Source organism: Hippopotamus amphibius, chromosome 6, assembly GCF_030028045.1.
Source record: "Hippopotamus amphibius kiboko isolate mHipAmp2 chromosome 6, mHipAmp2.hap2, whole genome shotgun sequence".
NCBI lineage: Eukaryota > Metazoa > Chordata > Mammalia > Artiodactyla > Hippopotamidae > Hippopotamus > Hippopotamus amphibius.
The window spans coordinates 118,480,554-118,500,654 of record NC_080191.1 but is presented as its reverse complement, the minus strand read 5'-3'; the positions used below and the strand labels follow the sequence as shown (position 1 = coordinate 118,500,654).

The window sequence follows — 20,101 nt, the reverse complement described above, 5'->3', positions numbered from 1 at the left end:
ACGATATGAGATAATCCCATGACTTTCAAATTTCAAAATCCCAAAATAGATGGGGATTGAAAATGAGCTAATCAGGCTGTCCAAAAATACTCTAAATTGATAAAGCACTGTCTTTCTTCCCACATTGTCTTGACTTTTACCATTTTGCTGATGTGAGTTGCATCTCAATGGGCTTATCCCTCTGTAACATCTTCACAAAAATTTGTGGTAACAATTCTCCATCAACCAAAACTAGAAATAAAACAAACAACAAAGATTAAAGAATTTTTAAGCCTACAAAGTTCATAAATTAAATCATGTAGGTGTCACTGAAAGTTCCAGCCTACCATTTACCAGGGTCATCGATACCTGGGGGTTTTCAAAAGCTAAAACTGAGAAGCATTTCAGTGCTTGCATTCGAACCTGTAAAAATAAATGAACAAAGAATTTTATTTTAATTTTGCAAATATGAATTTTAATATCTCAGAATCTAAACTCTTCTGAAGAAATAACTATTTAAATCTGCTTAAAGTACTAAAGGAAGGACTCAAGGGAATAAAAATAAAACCTGTATATCTGAAGAGTACAGTAAGTTAAAATTAATTATAAAAAGTTAAAATTAATTTTGAAATAACAGAAAAGAAAAAACAGGGAAGAAGTAGCAACTAAAGTTGAACTAGATAAATCCCTAATTAAATTTAAAAGAACGCTGTAAAAATACAATGTTGGTAAGACAAAGTGAACTTAATTAACAATTAATTACTAACTGCCTTTCAAGTGGGACATTTCTTCTTCCCAAATTACAAACCAGAGAACTGAAGAGAAGACCCCCCAAAAAAAAAAAGAAAAAAAAGAAAAAAAAAAAAAGGAAGTACTCTTATAGTTGTGTATGGGATGGAGATGGGGATGGGAAGTGGGGGAAGAGAACAGGAGAGAAAAGAAAGTTATAATAAAAGTTTAAAAAGGACTAAACTAATTTAACTTTACAAATACCTATGAATTATGCTACTATACCTCAAAACTAGTTAACTGGTCTGGGACCATACCAATGGCTCAAACTCTTGACCACATACAACATATTTTATAATTTGCAGGAGTTCCTATGAGAGTTGTTATTGTTCATTCTTTCTGTTCAGTTTTCACCAGATGACCTAATCCCCACTTCCAAGCTTGTGCAGGGTTCTTCCTTGGAGCCTGAGATTGGCAGGAGAGGTAGCTGAGGTGTGAAGAAGCCCTAGCCCTCACTTGGGCAATGCTCTGCAGCACGAGCACGTGCCTACAGGTGGAACCTAGAATATGTTCATGACACTCTGACTGCGGAGCAAATCTTGGCAACAGTAATGTTACCAAAACCTTTTTCCTTCTACAACCTGTAACTTGTCATAGTAGATAAGGAAGCCTAGTGTGGAAAAGAAAAGAAGGAAATGGAGAAAGAACTGGGGGAATTAATGAAGCTAGAGGATGGAGAAGAAGAACAGTAAATCGCTACCCCAGCAACTGTATCTTGACATGCAAGTGCTGACTGGTCTCAGCCTCCATACGGTACAGAGCAGAGGAAGCAGCTCTCAGTATATATTTCCTTCCCTTGCCTCTGGCTAGTTTCATGCTGGTTTCATTCCCCACTCCTAGCCTTGTGAGATCTTCACCAAGTTCTAATTTTGGATGTCTGAGATAGGGAAAGCATATATATTAGCAGGCCATACCTGCAATAAAGCTAAGAACCAAAAAGCAGACTAGGATGAGTGCAAATGGATAGAAGACAAAAATGACTGCTCTTCTGCTCTACAGGAAACTCTAGCATATTTAGTTCTAATGTGATACAACAAAGACAATGTCCCAATATTTGCTACAATTTAATAGTTGGACAATAATGAAATGACAAAAGTTTTAACTAAATGCCTGATAGTGTATTATGACACTGCTTACCTATATATAAAAGATAGTAAAGAAATTCAATTAACACACCTGAAAACCCTTGGCTTTTTAACTCAAAATACAAAACAGAAGAACACATTCTAAATGTTGATGTATATGTGGTATATGCTCTAAGTTTGAGTAAGCATGGCTAAATAAAGGTTTCAAATAGGAAATCCAGCCTTTCCTGATAAGAGATAGCCATTGCTCCTACATAGTGCAAGGCATGACCTCACAAGCAACTCAGGTACTGACACCGTACCAGAAGAGACTACTAATGATCAAAGGTAATAATCAACAGCAACTTATAGCGCAACTATATCCTTGGAAAAAAAAAAAAGGAAAAGGTGGATTTTTTTTTTAAAGAGCATTCTATAGGTAAAACAATGCCCCATAACATTTTACTGATAAAATACTATTCTTGATCACAATATTTATCAAAGAAACAACAAAAATATGTGGGCCTCTTTCCAGACCAAGACTCTAGAAACCAAAAATAAAGTATAAAAATCTGGCCATAATTTTTAATCTTACTTTGTAAGATACTGAGGTTAGTAGGTGAGCAATATTCTGAACTGCACCATGGTTAAATAAAATTGTTTGATGATCTGGACCCTGTAAGAAAAGAGAATATAATAATATATTAAGAAGAATAATGATTCATTCCAATAAAACATTTACTTAAATGGAGAAAACCACATTCACTACAATGCAGAATTTTCAGTTACCCTTCTCTTGTATAAACCCATTCCCAAAAAGCAGGAGGGACTCTGTTTTTAGTCCTGCACAAGGCTGTCCTATCTAACCTCTCATCCCAGTTCTATAGAACCACTGCCTCCTTACCTCCCCAAAATAAGGAAGGGGGCACAGAAGCTATCCTGGCATAGGCCCTCAAACCATCACAGCAACAGAAGCACCCGAAACACTGCATTTCATGTGCACACTCTTACTCTATGCCTGCAGGAGACAGTGTAGTCATTCTTACAACTTAAGACTGATGACCTAGTCAGGGGAACTCTAAAGCTAATTAACTGCAAGAGAAACTAGACTAGAGCCTAAGCTACCTCAACACGTCAGTGAGGTTTGAGCAATGGATGGTGGGAAACACAGCACTCCATAACTGAGAAGTAAACATGTTTTAGTTCTCTCTCATTTCTCTTAAAATTATCACTTCTTAGAGTAAGAAGGTGAAGAAAGAGGAAAATTCGGGTATTTTATTTTTATCAACTCTTTTCTACTAATCAATTTACTGAAGATCTTCAAAGTGGCACAAGCTAAAGGTTAATACAAGGCTTCAAATTTGCCAGTACTTAATTCATTTCTTTTATGTCCCATCCATCCACTTAAATAATGAAAAGTCAATTAAAGCCAAGGCAAGGATGGTATTTCATGCTTATCATTATTAGGAGAGAAAAATGTAGCACAGAAAGGTAGGCTACCTTATCTATGTTCACCAGAGGAAACTAGTTCCTAGTCTAGAAAAAGAGCTCTCAAACCAACTTTTCCAACTCACTATTTAGCCAAGTTACAACTATCTTGCAGATGCTCATTCTTTCCCAAACCAAAATATCCTATATTTGAAGTGGGAAGATTAGCATTCATATTTTTGAATAATAAAAGAGCCATATTCTATTTTATAGGTAACAATCCCCTAAACATTTTACATACTATTAAGAGCCCTTAAAATTTTTTTCTCTTAATTTCCATACATTTTAAAAATTGAAGTATAGTTAACTCCATACATTTTCTAACTTCTAATTTCTTATTTTTAATCACTATATAATATTCCACAGTTTACTCAAGCAAACCCCCATTACATATTTTGGATAGTTTCTAATGTCTCATTAGTATAAACAATGTTTTGTTGAACATTATTAAAGCTGCATCTCAGTGCAGATCCTTAGGGTATGAGGACAAATTCCCAGAGTACAATTGCTTGATATACTTATCACTACATATCCATCCAGAATAGTGTAAACTTGCTTTTATAATGAAAATACTGACATTCTCAGTGCACAGGCTTGGAGTGTGCTGTCTTCCTACCTCATCCTCAGCCATGCAACTGAAATTATAATTATAGGTACTCCTTATTGGGTACTTGCTACCTGCTGGGCCCTGCTCTAAATGCTTTACTTGAATTGACTCATTTGAAACACAGGAGTTTCTCGCTTATTAATTATAAGGTTAGTGGTGGTGATAATAATGGGGGATACAAGGAAAAGAAGGGTCTCCTAAGAATGTGACCCTTTTTTTCTTACCTATTAACAAGTAGGTAACTAGAATAAATTATGAAGATAAGCCTCAATTAGTGGTGGCTAAGGTTTTTTTGCCTTCCTTATAAATTTTAACATCCCGATTTATATACAGGCAATGCTTAGCAAAACAGCTAAGGAGGCAGAAGGCTGCCTCTACCCCTGTACCTCATTGTTCTTCCACTGTATTCAGCCAATTCGCTCTTCTGCTTTGAGGTGACCTAATACTAATAGATTATTTTATATTCTTGAAGATATTTTACACACATACAAGAACACAAGTATATTCTTTCCCCCCATTTTAACAGAAATGGTAGGATACTATATATTTATATATAAAATATATAAAATACTATATATATACCATACATACATATATAAATATATATATGTATACGGCTCTAAAGCTTTTATTTCTTTTACAGTATATCTCAGTGATCACTCATATCAATACATAAAGTTTTCTCATTTCTTTTTTGGCCTTAATCCATTGTACGAATGTCCCATACTTTAAAATATCCTACAGCTAGACACTTAGTTTGTTTTCAGTCTTGGAGTTATGTTTATAAATGATGGTGAAGCACAATGCAATTCTCTGTATGTAACTGTTCCCCACCGCTTACAAGATATTATACTTTTTAAAACTTTTTATTTTATATTGGCATATAGTTGATTAACAATGTTGTGATAGTTTCAGGTGTACAGCAAAGTGATTCAGTTATACATATACATGCATTTATTCTTTTTCAAATTCTTTTCCCATTTAGGTTGTTACATAATACTGAGCAGAGTTCCCTGTGCTATATAGTAGGTCCTTGTTGGTTATCCATTTTAAGTACAGCAGTGTGTACATGTCAATCCCAAACTATATTATTACTCAACCATTAAAAAGAATGAAATAATGTCACTTGCAGCAACATGGATGGACCTGGTGATTATCATACTGAATGAAATAAGTCAGACAGAGAAAGAGAAATATCGTATGATATCCCTTATAAGCAGAATCTAAAAAGTAATGATACAAATGAACTCACTTACAAAACAGAAACAGACTCAGAGAAGGAACTTACGGTTACGGGGGTGGGGGGGGGGTGGAAGGGGGCAGAAGGGATAGTTAAGATATTGTACTTTCTAATCCCTCACATTCTTTGCCCAAATTGCAGCAAATATTTGTTACAAAAGAAGCTCTTCCTCTCTGTGGTCATAGATAGGATTGTGTAAAAACAACTGCAAGGAAGGAATTAGTGGCCAAACCAACTAAAGAGGAGGAACTATCATTCCATCCTTATCAAGTCTCTCTTCAGTCTCCCCAAATCAACCTGCATTAACCTCGCATTAGTGAAGCAGCTTCCTCAGGGTGGAAAGCACACAAGCCCTCAACATCCTAAATTCCAAAAGTCAGGTCTCAAAATTTGAGTAACTGTTTAAGAAGTGGCAACAATTTGGAATTCCAATTAATATTATTACTAGCCCTTTTTTTTGCTTCTTAATAAATCCGGGAGAGAATTTAAAAAAATATAATTATGGTTAGCTTACAACACAAATCCTTTAGAAATCTTTTTCTGTCTCCCCTGCCCAAAGTATATGCAAATTTGTAAATGAGTCTTAAAATGCTACTATGAATTTTATTTGGGGCCTATATGTAAACAATACGAAAATAAAAGGTTTTTACAATTAATGATAATACGGAGATCATCAGATCAGTTTTCAAAGATACACGTTGTTACTGTATCAGTAGGGAAATTAATATTGTATTTTAGACTATTACTATTGTCACTAGGTTTATACATGCTGTAATGTTTCCTGAGGTCTAGTTATAGCTCAGATTGCTTAAATTGTGTAATTTAATCACCGTGGTAAATGCTAATTAGCAGGCTAAAAGAAAGCTGAGTTCAGGTTTTTAGTTTTTTTCAGTTCTGTTAGTGGCATGAGGGTGCCTGTAAATTCTTGCTCAGCATAAGTTTCTCTCCAGCAAAAGAACTAGTGATTTAACAGTATTACATTATGATTTCAGCTAAAACAGCACTGAGAAGTTTCAGATGAGCAAACTTAAAAGTAATGAGAAGTTTCTGACGAGTAATTCTAAAAACTATTTGGGTAACTTCAGGAATAGGATTATTCACACCTCCAGGTCCAATTTTCAGTGCCCTTTTGGGATTACTGTGATTATGAATAGTAGATGCTGTGCCCCCAAGCATTTGGGTCTAGATGCTGAAAGATTTGTAATGAGGCATATAGTTCTGGAGTATCCTTCTCCAGCTACCTGCCAAGGTTGGCTATAAGACATCATTTAATGTTGGAAAATTCTAGACTGTATTAGTGCCACTCAATTTTAGCAAATGAATTGCAGTGAAATTGTTTTCTCAAAGCTTTTCTTTGCCCACCTCAAGAGATTAAGGAACTGACATTCCTGGTCTTGTGAGTTGACTTACACACTCACAAAGCAATCCAGGGAAAGAAACCTCAGCGACTGTTCACAAAAATCTTAAATTCTAAATGTCTTATATAGAATAGAATAGGCTGTGATAGTCAGCTAGGGTTTGGGAGGGGGTTTAAAGTTTTAAGTTATAATCTATAGATACTTTTTCTGAAACCAAGTTATTTAATTTATATTTGGGAAGCTGTTCTAAAATAGCACAGATCTGTGATCTTAGTTTAGTATATATTTGTTCACTTTTCCTTCTTTCCAATAGTTCCCCAAACTCCTCATTTTATATTTGTATTATAAGTGATATGCAGGTAAGTAATGCTGTCCTGAAAAACTTATAATTGGAAGTTAAACAATGAGTTGGTTAAAAGTTAGCAAATTATGGTTATCAAGAGAGTACACTCAATATGTAAACTACGAAACAAAATAAGTAGCACTGCATGGCACTCTTCAGTTTAGGCTCAGGCTCTTTTAATACTGAAATTTCTCTCAAAAGAGAGGAGAGAAGAATCTCTCTTAGGTCTCCTTATAAGAGATCCCTTAAAACAATTTCCAACAATGTGGAAACTGAGGGTATGGGGAAACAGTCATGATCATATACTGCTGGTAGGAGTATAAAATTGTATAATCTCCATATACAATGGTAAAATTGCAAATGCACACACTCTTTGACTCAGCAATTCTGTTTCTTATAAAATGTCTTACATACATGGTATTTGCTGCAGCACTGCTGTGAAATAAGACTGGAAACAAGCTAAATGCCCAACAATAGAGGACTGGTTACATAAATTACTGTACATTTATATAATAAAATACTATTTGTCTATTTTAAAAGAAAGAATGAGGAAGCTCCTTATATACTGATATGGAATATCCCTCAAGATAAGTGAAAAATGCAAGGTGCAGAACAGTATGTATGGTATACTACCATTTGTGTCAAAAAAAAAAAAAAAAAGAGGGGAAAATATATACATAGGCCTGCTTTTATTTGTATAGATTAGCTCCAGGAGGATACACAAAGGAGGCACATCTCCTGAGGACGTACAAGATTTTATATTTTAAAGAACATTTGTTCTGCTTCTTACTTTACAGCAGTGTGAGAAGATCTGACAGATGTACTCCTGGGTGTAACGGGACCTGCTAAGCAGCGCCATGAGATGCGGTATCACTGTGGCATCCTGGAGGCAAAGGGAAGAAGAGCACAGCAACAAGGAAATCAGACACGCTGAGTATCTCTAATGATTTCCATGAGCAGGTATATATGTAAGCCTCTTATCTTAAAGACAGTAAATCAAGTCTCTTTAAGGAACACAGCAACACAAAAGCAACATGGCCATCAAACTGTCTACGCAAAGGACAAGGAAAGAGGCTTCAATTTTCATCCTTGACAACAAGAACAAGGACAGGAAATCTCAATTTCTCTCCCATAAAGAGCCTACATCCCAACAATAAAACAAAATCATTTCAATAAGACTTGACATAAATCTATTCTGAAACCAAAATGACAATAAGATATATACTAACAAATAGCTTATAAAGAGGAATTAAAATATTTTCTGTATTAAAACAAGCATATAAATATAAATGTAATAATATGTATTAAAATAAAAGTTGCCAATTTTAATCTCTGAGATATTATGGTATATATCAGGAATAGGTTAACACTCATAATAACGGTAGTTAGTTAATTTCAGTCTTCACAAGACAATTTATATAACAGCAATTTCTCACTTATACACTCTCTGCCTACTACTCACCCTTCAAAACATACATCATGATGGTATGGAAGAGAGAAGAATCCACCCAACCTGCTTCGGGGCTCTCCAAAAATCCCTTTTCCTTGAGTACAAAAAGAATTAAACATTGAAAGGATATTTGGCCTGAGCCACAGGTGGAGAAGGAGACGTAGCTCAAGTCCCCTGGTCGATGCTGTCACAAGTCCTATAGCAATGCTTCTCAAATATGAATGTGCATTGCACATATGCTCCCAGGGAATATTCTGTATGTACAGATTCTGATTCTGCAGATTTTGAGTAGGACTTATGATCCTGCATTCTAACAAGCTCTGAACTGATGGCTGATGGCTGATGTTGCTGGTCTACAGACCACACTTTAACAAAAGACAACAGAGGGCAAGGAAGGAAACGTAAAAGAATACCAGAATAGGGACTTCCCTGGTGGTCCAGTGGCTAAGACTCTGTGCTCCCAATGCAGGGGGCCTGGGTTCGATCCCTGGTCAGGGAACTAGATCCCACATGCCATAACTAAGAGCTCACATGCTGCAACTAAAGATCCCTCATGCCACAACTAAAGATCTTGCATACTTCAGTGAAGATCCTGCATGCCTCAACTAAGACCCAACACAGCCAAATAAATAAATTTTAAAAATTAAAAAAAGAAAAAAAAAAAAAAAAGAATACCAAAATACCACTATTGGGACAAACAAGATTTGGGGTTTCCCTCAGAAAGAAAAGAATGTTTGAGAAGAAAGCTGAGGAGATTGGTTCAAGATGGTGGAGTAGAAGGACGTGCGCTCACTCCCTCTTGCAAGAGCATGGGAATTAACTAACTGCTGAACAATCATCAACAGGAAGACATTGGAACTCATCAAAAAAGATACCCCACATCCAAAGACAAAGGAGAAGCTGCAATGAGACGGTCGGAGGGGCACAATCGTGATTAAATCAAATCCCATAACCACTGGGTGACTCACAAACGGGAGAACCATTATACCACAGAAGTCCACCCACTGGAGTGAAGGTTCTGAGCCCCATGTCAGGCTTCCCAACCTAGGGGTCTGGCAACAGGAGGAGGAATCCCCAGAGAATCAGACTTTGAAGGCCAGTGAGATTTGACTACAGGACTTCCACAGGACTGGGGGAAACAGAGACTCCACTTTTGGAGGGCACACACAAAGCAGTGTGTGCACCAGGACCCAGGAGGAAGGAGCAGTAGGAGACTGAACCAGACCAACCCACTAGTGTTGAAGGGTCTCCTGCAGAGGCAGGGGGTGGCTGTGGCTCACAGTGGGGGAGAAGGACACTGGCAACAGAAGTTCTAAGAAGTACTCATTGGCATAAGCCCCCCTGGAGTCGGCCATTAGCCCCTCCAAACAGCCTGTAAGCTCCAGTGCCCGGTTGCCTCAGGCCAAGCAACCGACAGGGAGGGAACTCAGCCCCACCCATCAGCAGGCAAGTGGATTAAAGTTTTACTGAGCTCTGCCCACCAGAACAACACCCAGCTCTACCCACCACCAGTCCCTCCCATCAGGAAGCATGCACAAGCCTCTTAGATAGCCTCATCCACCAGAGGGCAGACAGCAGTAGCAAGAATAATTATAATCCTGCAGCCTGCAGAACGAAAACCACAGCCATAGAAAGACAGACAAAATGAAAAGGCAGAGGACTTTGTACCACATGAATGAACAAGATAAAACCCCAGAAAAACAACTAAATGAAGTGGAGATAGGCTACCTTTCAGAAAAAGAATTCAGAATAATGATAGTGAAGATGATCCAGGACTTCAAAAAAGAATGGAGAAGATGCAAGAAATGTTTAACAAAGACCTAGAGGAATTAAAGAACAAACAGAGATGAACAATACAATAACTGAAATGAAAAATACACTAGAAAGAATCAATAGCAGCATAACTGATGCAGAAGAATGGATAAATGACTTGGAAGACAGAATGGTGGAAATCACTGAAGCAGAACAGAATACAACAAAAAGAATGAAAAGAAATGAAGACAGCCTAAGATACCTCTGGGACAACAGTAAATGCACCAACACCTGCATTATAGGGGTCCCAGAAGGAAGAGAGAGAGACAAAAGACCTGAGAAAATATCTGAGGAAATTACAGTCGAAAACTTCCCTAACATGGGAAAGGAAATAGCCACCCAAGTCCAGGAAGCACAGAGAGTCCCAGGCAGGAGAAACCCAAGGAGAAACATGCCAAGATAAATAAGTAGTCAAAATGACAAAAATTAAAGACAAAGAAAAGTTATTAAAAGCAACAAGGGAAAAACGACAAATAACATACATGGGAACTCCCATAAGGGTAACAGCTGATTTCTCAGCAGAAACTCTGCAAGCCAGAAGGGAGTGGCATGATATATTTCAAGTGATGATAGGGAAGAACCTACAACCAGAATACTCTACCCAGCAAGGATTTCATTCAGATTTGACAGAGAAATCGAAAGCTTTACAGACAAGCAACAGCTAAGAGAATTCAGCACCACCAAACCAGCCCTACAACAAATGCTTAACGATCTTCTCTAAGCGGGAAACATAAGAGAAGAAAAGGACCTACAAAAACAAAAACAAAACAATTAAGAAAATGATAATAGGAACATACATATCAATAATTACCTTGGATGTAAATGGACTAAATGCTCCAATCAAAAGACACAGACTGGCTGAATGGATACAAAACCAAGACTCATATATATGCTGTCTACAAGAGACCCACTTCAGACCTAGGGACACATACAGACGGAAAGTGAAGGGATGGAAAAAGATATTCCATGTAAATGGAAATCAAAAGAAAGCTGGAGTAGCAATACTCATATCAGATAAAACAGACTTTAAAATAAAGAATGTTGCAAGAGACAAGGAAGGACACTATATAATGATCAAGGGATCAATCCAAGAAGAGGATATGACAATTATAAATATCTATGCATCCAATATAGGAGCACCTCAATACATAAGGCAAATGCTAACAGCTATAAAAGAGGAAATCAATAGTAACATAATAATAGTGGGGGACTTTAATATCCCACTTACACCAATGGACAGATCATCCAGACAGAAACTTAATAAGGAAACACAAGCTTTAAATCACACAACAGACCAGATAGATTTAAGTGACATTTATAGGACATTCCATCTGAAAAAGCAGATTATAGTTTCTTCTCAAGTGGATACAGAACATTCTCCAGGATAGGTAACATCCTGGGTTACAAATCATGCCTCAGTAAATTTTAGAAAACTGAAATCATATCAAGCATCTTTTCCAAATACAATGCTTTGAGATTAGAAATCAATTACAGGGAAAAAAACAAGTAAAAACACAAACACGTGGAGGCTAAGCAATATGCTACTAAATAACCAAGAGATCACTGAAGAAATCAAAGTGGAAATCAAAAAACACCTAGAGCCAAATGACAACGAAAACACAATGATCCAAAACCTATGGGATGCAGCAAAAGCAGTTCTAAGAGGGACGTTTATAGCAATACAATCCCACCTCAAGCAACAAGAATACCAAATAAACAATTTAACCTTACACCTAAAGAAACTAGAGAAAGAAGAACAAACAAAACCCAAAGTTAGCAGAAAGAAAAAAATCATAAAGATCAGAGAAGAAATAAATGAAATAGAAACAAAGAAAACAATAGCAAAGATCAACAAAAATAAAAGCTGGTTCTTTGAGAAGATAGAAAAAATTGACAAATCTTTAGCCAGACTCATCAAGAAAGAAAGGGAGAAGACTCAAATCAATAAAATTAGAAATAAAACAGAAGTTATAACAGACACCACAGAAATAAAAAACATCATAAGAGACTACTACAAGCAACTATATGCCAATAAAATGGACAACCTGGAAGAAATGTAAATTCTTAGAAAGGTATAACCTTCTAAGACTGAATCAGGAAGACACAGAAAATACAAACAGACCAATCACAAGTAATGAAATTGAAACTGTGATTTAAAATCTTCCAACAGGGCTTCCCTAGTGGTGCAGTGGTTAAGAATCCACCTGCCACTGCAGGGGACATGGGTTCGAGCCCTGGTCCGGGAAGATCCATATGCTGTGGAGCAACTAAACCCGTGTACCATAACTACTGAGCCTGCACTCTAGAGCCAGCAAGCCATAATTACTGAGCCCACGTGCCAAAACTACCGAAGCTCGTGTGCCTAGAGCCTGTGCTCTGCAACAAGAAAAGTCACTGCAATGAGAAGCCATGCACTGCAACCAAGCTAGCCCCCGCTCTCCACAACTAGAGAAAGCCCACACACAGCAACGAAGACCCAATGCAACCAATAAAAAATAAATTTATTTAAAAAAAAAATCTTCCAGCAAACAAAAGTCCAGGACCACATGGCTTCACAGGTGAATTCTATCAAACATTTAGAGAAAAACTAACACTCATCCTTCTCAAACTCTTCCAAAAAATTGCAGAGGAAGGAACACTCCCAAACTCATTCTGTGAGGCCACCACCACCCTGATATCAAAACCAGATAAAGATACTACAAAAAAAGAAAATTACAGACCAATATCACTGATGAATTTAGATGCAAAAATCCTCAACAAAATACTAGCAAAAAGAATCCAACAGCACATTAAAAGGATCATACACCATGATCAAGTGGGGTTTATCCCTGGAATGCAAGGATTCTTCAATATACACAAATCAACCAATGTGATACACCATATTAACAAATTGAAGAATAACAACCATATGATCATCTCAATAGATGCAGAAAAAGCTTTGACAAAACTCAACACCCATTTATGATAAAAACTCTCCAGAAAGTGGGCATAGAGGGAAACTACCTCAACATAATAAAGGCCAAATACAACAAACCCACAGCAAACATTATTCTCAATGGTGAAAAACTGAAAGCATTCTAAGATCAGGAACAAGACAAGGATGTCCACTCTCAGCACTACTATTCAACACAGTTTTGGAAGTCCTTGCCACAGCAATCAGAGAAGAAAAAGAAATAAAAGGAATCCGAACTGGAAAAGAAGTAAAACTGTCACTGTTTGCAGATGACATGATACTATACATAGAAAATCCTAAAGATGCCACCAGAAAACTATTAGAGCTAATCAATGAATTTGGTAAAGTTGCAGGATACAAAATTAACATACAGAAACCTCTTACATTCCTATACACTAACAACAAAAGATCAGAAAAAGAAATTAAGGAAACAATCCCATTCACCATTGCAACAAAAAGAATAAAATATGTAGGAATAAACCCACCTAAAGAGGTAAAAGACCTGTACTCAGAAAACTGTAAGACACTGATGAAAGAAATCAAAGATGACACAAACAGATGGAGACATATACCATGTTCTTGGATTGGAAGAAACAACATTGTGAAAATGACTATACTACCCAAAGCAAGCTATAGATTCAATGCAATCCCTATCAAATTACCAATGGCATTTTTTACAGAACTAGAACAAAAATTCCTAAAATTTGTATGGAGACACAAAAGATCCCGACTAGCCAAAGCAATCCTGAGGAAAAAAAGACAGAGCAGGATGAATCAGATGCCCTGACTTCAGACTATACTACAAAGCTACAGTAATCAAGACAATATGGTACTGGCACAAAAAGAGAAATACAGATCAATGGAACAGGATAGAAAGCCCAGAGATAAACTCACCATGTGCCTATGGTCACTTAATCTATGACAAAGGAGGCAAGGGTATAAAATGGACAAAAGACAGCCTTTTCAATAAGTGGTGCTGGGAAAACTGGACAACTACATGTAGAAGAATGAAATTAGAACACTTCCTAACACGATACACAAAAAATAAACTCAAAATGGATTAAAGACCTAAATATAAGGCCAGACACTACAAAACTCTTAGAGGAAAACAAAGGAAGAACACTCTCTGACATAAACCACAGCAAGATCTTTTTTGACCCACCTCCTAGAGTAATGAAAATAAAAACAAAAATAAACAAGTGGGACCTAATGAAACTTAAAAGCTTTTGCACAGCAAAGGAAACTATAAATAAGATGAAGAGAGAACCCTCAGAAAGGGAGAAAATATCTGCAAATGAATCAACAAAGGATTAATCTCCAAAATAAACAATTCATGTAGCTCAACATCAAAAAAACAAACAACCCAATCAAAAAATGAGCAAGAACTAAATAAGCATTTCTCCAAAGAAAGCATACAGATGGCCAAGAGGCACATGAAAAGCTGCTCAACATCACTAATCATTAGAAAAATGCAAATCAAAACTACAATGAGGTATAACCTTACACCAGTTAGAACGGGCATCATCAGAAAATCTACAAATAAATGCTGGAGAGGGTGTGGAGAAAAGGGAACCCTCTTGCACTATTGGTGGGAATGTATATTGATACAGCCACTATGGAGAACAGTATGGACGGTCCTTGAAAAACTAAAAATGGACTTACCATATGACCCAGCAATCCCACTACTGGGCATATACCCTGAGAAAACTATAATTCAAAAAGACACATGCACCCCATGTAAACAGTTCACTGCAGCACTATTTAAAACAGCCAGGTCATGGAAACATGCTAGATGTCCATCAACAGACAAATGGATAAAGAAGATCTGGTACACATATACAATGGAATATTACTCAGCCATAAAAAGGAACAAATAGGGTCATCTGTAGAGACATGGATGCACCTAAAGACTGTCATACAGAGTGAAGTGAATCAGAAAGAGAAAAATAAATATCGTATATTAACAGATATGTGCGCAATCTAGAAAAATGGTACAGATCAACTGGTTTGCAAGGCAGAAACAGAGACAGGGATATAGAGAGCAAATATATGGATACCAAGGGGGTAAAAGTGGTAGGCAGGGGGGTGGGGTGGGGATGGAGTAGGATGAATTGGGAGTTTGGGATCGCCAAATATACATTAATATGTATAAAATGTATGACCATTAAGAGAAAGAAAAAAAAAAGACACATGCACCCCAATGTTCACTGCAGCACTATTTGCAATAGCCAGGTCACGGAAGCAATGTAAATGTCCATCAACAGATGAACAGATAAAGAAGATGTGGTACATATCTACAATGAAATATTACTCAGCCATAAAATGGAACGAAATTGGGTCATTTGTAGAGATATGGATGGACCTAGAGATTGTCACAGAGTGAAGTAAATCAGAAAGAGAAAAACAAATATCATATATTAACGGATATATGCACAATCTAGAAAAACGGTATAGATCAACCAGTTTGCAAGGCAGAAATAGAGACAAAGACGTACAGAACAAACATATGAACACCAAGGGGGAAAAGCGAGGGTGGTTGGGGTGGGATGAATTGGGAGATTGGGATTGCCATATGTACATTACTAATAAGAAAAAATCAAATTGTACATTTTAAATATATGCACTTTATTCTATGTCAATTATATCTCAAAATTCTAAAAAAAAAAAGAAGAAAGCTAAGTAGGAAAACAGAAGGCTGTTGATGCCTACAAGTAGAATCTCTCCCCTTGCTTGTTAGTATAAACCTGTGTTGTCATAAGCAGTTTAAAAACAAAATGAGGGAATCCCCTGGTGGTCTAGTGGTTAGGACTCAGCACTTTTACTGCTTGCGGGCCCAGGTTGGATCCCAGGTTGGGGAACTAAGATCCCATAAGCTGTTCAGCATGGACAAAATAATAAAATGAAACAAAACTCAGAAAACTTCAAAGAAGGTCAGCCACTGAATGCATTTATAAAAGGGAAGAGATGAAAATGTAAAGTACACATCTATTTTATAGATGGGGGGTGACAGGGATGACAGTGAGAGAAAACAGGGAAGTAGATAGCAGCTGAGTGAGAAGAGCAATTGAGAGGAAGAGCCTCTATGAGGCTCCTAAAACTACTTCCACCTCATTCCTTTCCTCCACTGCTTTCTTATCTCTCAGTTTTCCTGTTACAACAGGCCCTATCCCATTTCTTCACACCTGCCTCCTTTCTGCCAACTGTGTTAAACACCTGCAGTTTATGGTTGATTAAACAAGGCAAAGAACAGTTATGTAATTTCCCCAAAGTTGCCCATCTGATAAACAGGATTTCAAGCTAGACATCCTGCCCTCTTCAACAGGATGGTGCTGTCTTTAGTTTAGTGCCTGAGTTGCTGCGGCAGCTGGCCTCCACACAATCCAACTCACAGATGTCAGTTAGTTACAATGAAATACTACTCTCTGTCATTATGCTACCCAACACTTTTCCCAGATTCTCCACTGTCTCTGAGGCATACAATTGTTTCATAATTTAGGTATTCTCTCTGTGAAAGTCACTTAATGTCCCTGTGTCTTAAGTAATTCTGGTGCACACTCAACTTTGAGAACCAGTGTAGTAAACAGTCTACAGATTTATGAGGCATGGCTCCCTGAAGAATGCGGCACAAATCCCTGAGGTATAAAATCGAGATGTTTCATAATTTAGACCCTCCCTGCTGTGTGAGGTGACCAACAAACCTCACTTACAGACCTTATGTATCATTACGGGCCAGAGGAGCAAGGGTCTAATGTAGGAAAAACAAACTATGGAGGCACGTGACATAGTCCCTCTCCCTGCTCGCTTTGCCTGTGCTTCCTGACTGCTTATATTCTTGAAATACTTGTAAAACATGATTCTGGACAAGATCTCTGATTCATATATGTCCATTCTGAAACTCTGATTCTATATGTCAGCTCAGAGAATCACACGCAGCATTTTTTTAAAATGAAAAAGGACAGAATAGAAATCAGAAGGCATCAAGTGTATGGAGTTGTTTTGTGAAGAGTCTCCCAGACATTCTCACTGCCCCTTGCTCCACTCCCCCCTGCCACACACACACAGTATGACAGTGGAAAATATAATTCTTACTGTGGATTGTGGATAAGAGTGTTTGAAAATACTAGCCTGGATAATTTTTATTAAGAAAGTCCCATGAAATCAACAGATAAAAACACCCTTTAATAATCCCTGAAGTTTTTGAAAACCATCGAATGACTCTAAAGGTCTTTAGATCTCTCACACATATTCTCTGATTCTAGTCTGGGAAGTAAGCCTCTAATAAGCTGCTTCTGGTTCACCTTTCCATCTTGAAATGAACACTGATTCTCTTCCTGCGTTAGACTATTCTGTCCACTGTCCTGCATATTCTCTCTTACATGGATGTTTCCTAGAACAGTTTCTTTTCTCTCCACTTCTCAAAATCTTACCCATTATTCAAGACCAGGTCAAATTCTACCTTTATGGCACACTCTGTCGGATTTAACCTATAGTTAGTGCATTAAATATAATTCCTTAATTTGTACATATTAAGAAATTAAGAAGGCTGTTTTTACCAAAAAAACAAAACCTTTCCCCAACTTATAAATTCCTCAAGGTTTGAGACCATCTTTTACTTCTTTACAAAGCTTAGAACATTGGATATTTACAAATTAGAAAGAATTCAAATACTTAAGACTTTTCTATAACAGTTATCACAGTTAAGATCAATTCTGAGATGTTAAGGAAATTAGAAGTATGCTGTTAGTAAAATGCAACTGATGATTCAAAAACACCTAAAACTCACTGTATACAGTAGTTCCTCTGGAGTGACTGGACTGGTGAAGATGGTGCGCAGGCATCGAAGACAAGCTTCAATGAACTTCAGGTCTGGGGACAGTAGTCCTATAAATGGAAAACAGATTTGAGGCTCATCCTTTCAACTCGTATTTAAAATGCTGCAAACCGATTCTAATTTTTACTTGTATAAAAATGACTTCCTACATACCTTGCAGTAAGGCAGGGATAATATGGCAATCTAGTAGAGACTTAACATTGTTTTCAGTACCCATAGCAAGACTTCCCAATACCACTGCACATTCAGTTTTCAACTCTGTGCTTGAGGTTTCTTGCTGAAGCAAGTACAATAATCTAAAAAGAAAGAACTTGATAAACAGAAGAGACTAAAAAACTTAAAAGTAACCATTAGCTAAAAGTAATGTTACAGAAAAAGGCCACCAACACATTCCACACACTGAAAATATAATTGGTGAGCTTACAGAGGGCTAGGAAATGGTCATATTTTTATATAAGGTGTTAATTTAATAAAGAAATATCGGGAGGGGTGGATCTAGAAGAGATTTTTCTTCATTTTGAGCAACAGAACTATCATATAATCTTAGTTTGTCAGAACTGTAAATCTGAAAGGTGTCCACAAGTGATCTCTGTGGAATAGCAGCACCACAGTCCATGTTATCTGCCACTCCAGGATATAAGGACTCCCAAAGCCAAGTGCTGCCAGATCTTAAAGACCCTGAATATCCAGCACTGCAGTTCAGAGATCACAGAGGTCTAGCCTAGAGGGAATATTTAGAGTCCTGTGCAGCTCTTTAAGCACGGGAATTTCTTTTCCTTCTCCAGTTCTCCTATTTGGGGAACAGAAGATCCTATTTCTACTTCAGGCCAGCCTGCCAAATAACTACTCCCCAAATTTTAATCATTCACCACTATGACCATCTCCTTTATGTTCTAAGGTAGAACTTTCGTGCTCCCTAAAGCATATTCATATATACTGAGCACTAATCCCCTAAGAAAGACTGCTGCCAGCTTTATAGCTACCAAAGGCCAATTATGATGAAAAAAAAACAATAAAACCATTAATCCTATACTAAAAGAGAGAAAAGAAGAAAGAGAAGAGAAAAAACTAAAACATTAAAAAATTCTGAATGAAAAACTTACAGCAACTGCACATAAAACGTAGTTCTAGGTAGCAAAGGCAAAGCGGAAGTCATACAACTGCCACTGTCTGCCAAAAGGAAGCTTATTAGCTTCATCAGAAGAAATCAAACTTTCTATGTTAACTTAAAAATCAGCAATTCTGGTTTAATTAAAAATTTAAAAAGAAAAGCAGGATTAAAAAACCAAGAATTTATTTATTTTTTTGGTTCAAACAAGGTTTTGAGAATCCTAAGAAATTATTATCCAATCATACAAAAATTGCCAGAGCTCTGAGGAGACAGGGAAGAATTAGGCTGGTGTACACTGCTTTCTACCCAACATGTCCTTTTATTGCAGGGACAATGACCTTCCTGAACCTCTAAAAAGTATTAATACATTTGCTTTATATTCCATTCCCTGGTACATTAATTTTTTTTAAAGAGATGCTTCATATACTTCAAAGCATTTACTTAAAAAAAATAAGAGGACAGACAATATAGAAAAAAGATTGGTTTTATGGTTGAGAATGAGAATACATTCAAAACTTAGTATGACAGAAAAAGGCGATGATAGCAAACTTACCTTGGAACAGCTCCTAAAACAATGAGGTTGGCTTTCTGCTTGTTGTTTCCAATTACAGCATTTTTCATGTCTCTGAATTCAAGGGAAAGAGAAAAAGGTAAGGTATGTTGAGACATCACAGAAAAGTAAAAGATCAGTTCATCCCACTTTATCTTTATCATGCAACATCTTGGATTGGCAAGTACAGAAGTTAGTGACAAAGTGAAAACACTGACGCTTTCCCACCTGGACTGCCAAAGAGAAGGGATAGAGATAGGTATGTAAATATGGGGCTGTAAAACAGGAGAGTGGCAAGGGGGAGAGGGGGCAGTGAAAGATATTTTGAGTATTGGCAAAAGACTTCTAATACAAAGGAAGTTGAGTTCTTCAAAAAAGGCCACCAATCTGAACAAAAAGAAATATGGGCCATCTTCTCACGCACGGCTCTGGGAGTAGGGAGTAAAAGCAGCCAGACCAAAGAATGAATCTGACCTTGCTTCAGGGACCATGACTTTACTTTTTTCCTCTTTTTCTGACTTCTTTG

At 37.1% G+C, this 20,101-nt stretch overlaps 1 protein-coding gene across 3 annotated transcripts in view; it reads right to left on the bottom strand.

The window, feature by feature from the left end:
- Window positions 1-20,101, bottom strand: part of ARMC8 (armadillo repeat containing 8) — a 106,758-nt gene that overhangs the window by 53,746 nt on the left and 32,911 nt on the right. For 2 of the 3 annotated variants that reach the window (XM_057738330.1, XM_057738331.1), the window contains 7 exons: window positions 19,579-19,650; window positions 18,068-18,210; window positions 17,867-17,964; window positions 7,659-7,751; window positions 2,428-2,508; window positions 327-402; window positions 141-231 (listed from right to left, as the gene is read on the bottom strand). In XM_057738330.1, the coding sequence (XP_057594313.1) occupies window positions 141-231; window positions 327-402; window positions 2,428-2,508; window positions 7,659-7,751; window positions 17,867-17,964; window positions 18,068-18,210; window positions 19,579-19,650 (654 nt within the window). The remainder of the gene's footprint in view (window positions 1-140; window positions 232-326; window positions 403-2,427; window positions 2,509-7,658; window positions 7,752-17,866; window positions 17,965-18,067; window positions 18,211-19,578; window positions 19,651-20,101) is intronic. The other variant, XM_057738332.1, reaches the window with a different exon arrangement.